The sequence below is a fragment of the Echinops telfairi genome, unplaced genomic scaffold (genome assembly GCF_000313985.2).
Source record: "Echinops telfairi isolate 266 unplaced genomic scaffold, ASM31398v2 ScPeMD7_70;HRSCAF=299, whole genome shotgun sequence".
NCBI classification, from domain to species: Eukaryota; Metazoa; Chordata; class Mammalia; order Afrosoricida; family Tenrecidae; genus Echinops; species Echinops telfairi.
This window is the reverse complement of record NW_022103968.1, coordinates 34873846-34879948: the sequence shown is the minus strand read 5'-3', so window position 1 is coordinate 34879948 and position 6103 is coordinate 34873846. Positions and strand designations below refer to the sequence as shown.

Genomic DNA, 6103 nt, shown 5'->3' with positions numbered 1-6103 from the left:
AAAAAAAAAAAGAATTCACCTGGGATCACTGTATTCCTAAGAGGCAAACTGGGACTGCACACTGATTAATTATAAACTCAGAAACTCGGATGATGCCAGGAGAGACATCTTCTAGCTCTCATGGAAGGAGGGACATCATGACATCTATCATTTTGGGGTTGGGGAACGGTAGACCTCTGCTTTCCTAAGCCCCTCAGTTCAAAAGCAAGGGTCTCCCAGAGCTGCTGCCTCCCATGCTGGCTGGGCACCAACTGCTGCAAGGGCCACCATTTCACACAGATGATGACAGGAGTGTGTCCCTAGAGATGGGCAACTCAAGGGACTTGATTCCCCTAAGGTGGTCTTTCTACTAGAACAGTCCAGTCAGACTGAAGGATCAGCCGTTCAGTGCGGAAAGACTCTGAGGTAGAGAGCAAAAGCTTTCCCCGGTGTTAATTCAGCTGAACCACTGTCTGACTCACGGCCAGAGCAACTTACCTACAATACTGCTCAGGTATACCGCAGTGGGACCCGAAGCGGGAAAGGAACCGATTTTCCAGATCAATAGTTGTCTCTCCCACTTTTTCATCCCGGGTGAAGGTATCATAGTCATAGACGGAAATCTTCAGGTCTTTTTCTTGCGGTAAGTAGCAGGTCAGTTCGTACATTCTGAAGAAACAAATGGAAGGGGAACATCTCCATGCTGCAGCCAGGTACCTGGAAAAACCAGGACTGTGCCAAGAAGCCCAAACAATGGATCTGGCCATTGAAGGCGAACTCCTGACTAGGATTACCAGGGCGGGTGATGGCAGGTAGGGCACTATTTAAATAGTGAATACTATCAAGAGTGAATAAATAGTGAATTACAGCGATAAGAACATATAAGTACATGAGTTAGAGGGTTCAGGGGGTGAAAATGGGCTTAATACCTGGGTTCAAATCCCAGCTCCTATTGCTTAATATCTGTGGGACCCTAGACCTGCTATTTCATCTCTGTTCTCGGTCTTCTCATCTGTAAAATGGTGATGATAATACCTCCTAAACAGAGCTCTAAGAGTCAAATGTCCAAGTGGGTGGAGCCCTGGTAGTGCAGTGGTTAGAACCCTCAGCTGCTATCTGAAAGAGCCTGGGCGCAAACCCACCAGCTGCTCCAAGGGAGAAAGATGTGGCAGCCTGCTTCCAGACAGATTAAGCCTTGGCAACCTTATGTGGAAGTTCCACTCTGACCTACCAGGTCGGTGTAACTTGATGCCGACGAGTTATGAAGAAAGGCATAGAGCGCATCTCGCATGAGTGCAGTGCTCAAAAGCAAGGAGCTGTCATAATACCTGGGAGCCCTCGTGGTGTCATGGTTACCCATTGGGCTGCTAAGCACAAGGTGAGCAGTTTGAAACCACCAGCCGCTCCTTGGGAGAAAGATGAAGCTTTCTACTCCTGTAATGAGCTTCAGTCTCAGAATCCCACAGGGGCAGTTTTACCCTGGCCTATAGGATCACTGTATCAGCTCGGTGATAGTGAGTTTGATCATAATGATTGTTACTATTAATCATTTTTTTATTATCATACAGCTGGGAGGTTAGTAAAGCACAAACTCCCCTAATTTACCAAGAAGCGCTGGGGGTGGTATGGGCTAGGCATGGGTTGCTAAACAAAAAGTCAATGGCTCAAGCCCACCAGCTGCTCCTCAGGAGAAAGGCTGTCTGCTTCCATAAAGATCTACGGTCTCAGGAAAACTATACAGGGTCACTGCGAGTCAGGATTGACTTGCTGGCAGTGGGCTGTTTCATGTTTGCGAGCATGACTGCAGCCACTTTCATTTTAAGTCACTACGCTTAAGCACAGTTTTGCTTAGTATGTCATTTAGTTGGCCACTCATTTTCAATGCAGGCTCCCGCTGTGTCCCCAGAGTTCAAGCAAGAGTGTGGAGTGTTAACTACCATTCAGAGCTTGTCCTTATTCGAGTGGACCTGATCCTCCTGTTTCCCTCATGGAAGGTCTAATAAGCAGTCGGTTGGACAGTGGATGTCAAGATGATCAATTATAAAGTTCGTTGGCATGTTTTACCATGTCCACGATATTCTTGTGTTCTGTCATGGACCTTGAACAGGATAGCCCACCCATATGCAGTACATGGCTGGAATTATTAGGGAGATGGCTTACATGTTGCTTATAAACTTCGCTGAGCTAAGCACCTGCTCAAAGGCCTTGGTTGCTATAGGATGATGCTCCCTTACCTGGCTTCCTATTAAACACCTTCCATTTCTTCTGTTCCCCTGGGAATGTTGATTACTTGGGCCCAATCAATCCAGGGCAGGGACCTGGTTTTCAGATAACAATCCAGGGCCCAATCAATCCAGGGCAGGGACCTGGTTTTCAGATAACAATCATCTAGCCTCTGTCTGCTTCCAAAAAGATGTATGACCGTGGAAACGCTCTGGATGAATTGTATGGTCCTTTAAGGTCACTGTGAGTCAAAATTGACTTGGCAGCAGTAGGTGGGATACATGCTGTACTAGAGCCACCCCTCTGCCTCACAGGAGACCACCATTCCCCCACGGAATGTCTTTGGCTCAAGCCAAGATGGAAGTGTAAGTGGAGGAGTTGGGGTGAGGGAGTCATAGGTAAGATGGGATATGAGGAGAATTCGCCAGTAGGCTTCCTCCCTCCCCCCCGGCCCTCAGGGTCTGCCAATGACTTTGGTTCTTTAAGGCTTTTTGAATCGATACCATGTGTCTTAAAAAGCAAACACTTGTGAGATCAACCAAACTCTGCTCTTTGTGGTAGGTACAAAATGTGGAGTCGGTCCTGTAAGGGCGTTGGCGTGTATAGCACAAGCGGGCGGGGGTGGGGGGTGAGGGTGGGGAGAGGGGTGGTGGTGGTGGTGACTTTGCATTTACACCATCGAGAGATATCAGCGATCTGATTAGAACCCATAGAACTGCCTAATGGGGTTTTCCACGCAGTACATCTTTACATCTTTCTCCCAGGGTGGGGGCTGGCGGGCTCAGACACCACCCTGCTGCTTTTTGATGAGCAGCCAGAGCTTTAACCACTGCACCACCATGGCCTCTAGGGAGACACTGCGTCTGCTTTAATTCTTGCCCCAGAGCCCCGAGGCTCTCCTCTGCCCACTGCCCGGGCGGGCGTCTTTTGGCTTCTTGGACTCTGGTGGTGGCCCAGGGGAGGGGAGCCAGACAGGGATTGGCCCAGGCCTGCCTGACAGCATCGCTTCCTCCCAGGTTGGCTGGATCAAGCCTTTTCCTGCCACTGAAGTAGGCTTGGGCTTGGCTCCTCCAACGATTCAGACAGGGGCGCCTTTCTCCTTTCAAAGCTGGCTTTCTCTGCTCCCCTGTGCCCCACACGAGCCCTCCTGCCTGCCCTGCATGCTATTTCCTGTCTAGACCTCAGGGCTGCAGCAGCGGACCGACCAGAATAGAGAAAAAAGCAAAACAAAAAACCAATCCCATTGCCGGCCAAGGGATTCTCACGCTGACCTCGGCACGTGGCTTGGCGGTGGGGTCTAAGGCACAGAGGTGTGCACGCATGCACGCACACAGGTGTGGACTCAGGTACACACGTCTGCTTGTCCGCGGGGCCCGAGCGCGTGTGACGTGTGTGTGCAGCATGCTTCCGGGGGTGAGGAGATGCAGGCGAGAATAGGGGGTGGATCAGCCTGCCCAGCCTTTACCTCTGTGTGTGCGCATGTGAGAGACAGAGGGTGTGAGATCAAAATAAGCAAAACGAAATCAGACTAGAAGAGGATGTTAAGGTGAGAAGTAAAAAGATAGTCCCCACAGCAAACGAGAACACAGTGTCCCCCCACCCCCACTAGGAGGGTTTCCAGAAAGAACAGCGTCTTCAAGTGGGTTGTGCACGGAACATTTTTCTATGGACGAGGGCTTTGCCACGAGTCTGAGGCATTCCCAACAGTGCTGGAAAAGTGTGGGCTTCCAGCTGGGACTTTCCACCCAAATGTCCCCTCTGCCGCATCTGAGCTTGCAGCCCCATCGCCCTCACCTGTAAAGGGGGCTGCTGCTCCCTGTGCTGTGGGAACAGAAACACTGACAGGGCCTTGAACCTCAAAGTCACTGGAGATAAATGACCTGATGGCCTCTTCCTGGGATACATGACTAAGCTTACCCTCTTGGTGCCTCAGTTTCCTCAGTAGTAAAACAAGGACATTAGGACCACCTAAGAAATGCAGATAGTTGAGGGCTTAGCACAGCACCAGGCACACGGTGCTCACTTCCAGGGAGCCGATTCCGACTCGTGGCAACCCGATAGGGCAGGGTAGACCTGCCCCGGTGGGTTTCTGAGACTGTAACTCTTTGTGGAGTAGAAAGCCTCTTTTGTTTACCATGGTTTTGAACTGCTGGCCTTGTGGTGAGTAGCGCAACAGATAGCACCATGCCACCAGGGCTCCCGAGTACACTGTGGCTACTCAGCACAGGTCAGTGATTGTGAAGCGAGGAAGCAGTTTTCAGCTGATCAACTGCTGGTTACATAGACGCATTTGCCTTACTCTTGGGATGGCTGCGATAAAATCAAAGCAACGGACCAGAAACAAGTCCAACGTTGTAATGATGAACAATCATGCTATTTCTCCAATCTCAGGGACATGTGTTGAAGGCTTGTATAAATATCTAAACTTAGAAAGAAAGATGACAGATGAAAAAGGACATTTTGACCCCATCATTTTTGGTCCCCCTCTCAATTTTGACAAGGTCAATACATTCACTGGATCACAGTGTCCCAGAAAAGTTTTGTGAGAAAACAGAGCGCTGGCTGGGGTCAGGATGTGAAGAGGCAGCATTTCACTACCGTGGAGTCATTTAACCTTTCCTGCTTGTCTAGACCCCCACCTACCTCCTACGTCTACACTGGAGGCCTGGGCTGGTGCGGTTAACACTCAGCTGCTGATCAAAAGGTTGGAGGTTCAAGTCCAGCCAAAGGCCTCTTGGAAGTCAACCTTGACCACCTACTTCTAAAAACAACAGCCACTGAAAACTGTCGAGCACAGTTCAACTCTGATACATGGAGTTTATGGAAAAGTCAAAATCTCTCTGCCACAGAGTCAATTCTGACTCACAGCGGGCCCGTAGGACAGAGTAAAACTGTCCCTGTGGGTTTCCATGACTTTAACTCTTTACAGGAGTAGACAGCCTTATCTTTCTCCTGGAGCAGCTGGTGGTTTTGAAATGCTAATTTTGTGGTTAGCAGGACAATGTGCAGCCCACTGAGCCACCTCAATTCAATGGCACTGGTTAGGTGTGTCCTACCCTGCCTCAGCCCACCTTGGTGGCTGGCTCTGGACAAAGCTCTCCTCCAAAAAGTGTCTACTGTGACTTGGATTTCTTTTCTTCATGGCTCTTTCACCTCCCGGAAATCTTTGTGCGTTTACACGCTACTGCCCTGCCAAGAAGGTCTCCCCGCCCTGGCCCAGCAGCTTCGGGACCTAGAACAGAGCCTGGCCCACAGCACGTCCTGTCTACACAGTCAGTGGAAAAAAGTGAGTGCGCGGTTAAAAACCACCAAACCTTTCCAAGGGGTGGTGGGGAGGAAAACAGAGGAGCCGATACCAAGGGCTCAAAAGAAAGTAAACATTTAGAAAATAACGATGGCAACATATGTGCAAATAGGTTTGATGCATTTGATATGTGAATTGTTATAAGAGCCCCAATAAAATGATCTTTTAAAAATAATAATAAAAACCTTTTAAGAAATCGTCATTACCTTCCGAAAACTGGGTTGAGAGTGTTGGGGACGTAGTGGTCCCGATCCTCAATGACTTTTCTGCCCAGTGTTATTTTTATGTAGGGGTCGCACTGCAGAGGGGAAACGAGATGGTGTGTTATGCCATCCTGGGGTGCAAGCTGAAGTCAGTTTCTGGGACAGCCCCAGGTGTGTCTCCACACCCACTCCCAGGAGGCTGCCGTGTGGGGCACACCAAGGGCCTTCGGAGGCTGGGTGGGGTGAAGGGCGGTGGTAGGGAGGTGGCCCGGCTTCCCAGGGACTGGCTGGGTGACTTGGGCAAATTTCCTCCGGGGTCACTTTGGCAAGTGAGGAGGATGAAGGAGAGCCCCCTCTAACCCCCGTAGGGACACTCGTCCTGAAGACAGACTTT

At 50.1% G+C, this 6103-nt stretch overlaps 1 protein-coding gene across 2 annotated transcripts in view; it reads right to left on the bottom strand.

Annotated features, from left to right (window-relative positions):
- Window positions 1–6103, bottom strand: part of MYOF (myoferlin) — a 163596-nt gene that overhangs the window by 17610 nt on the left and 139883 nt on the right. For both annotated transcript variants that reach the window (XM_045291587.1, XM_004701066.2), the window contains 2 exons: window positions 5713–5804; window positions 478–648 (listed from right to left, as the gene is read on the bottom strand). In XM_045291587.1, coding sequence (XP_045147522.1) covers window positions 478–648; window positions 5713–5804 — 263 coding nt within the window. The remainder of the gene's footprint in view (window positions 1–477; window positions 649–5712; window positions 5805–6103) is intronic.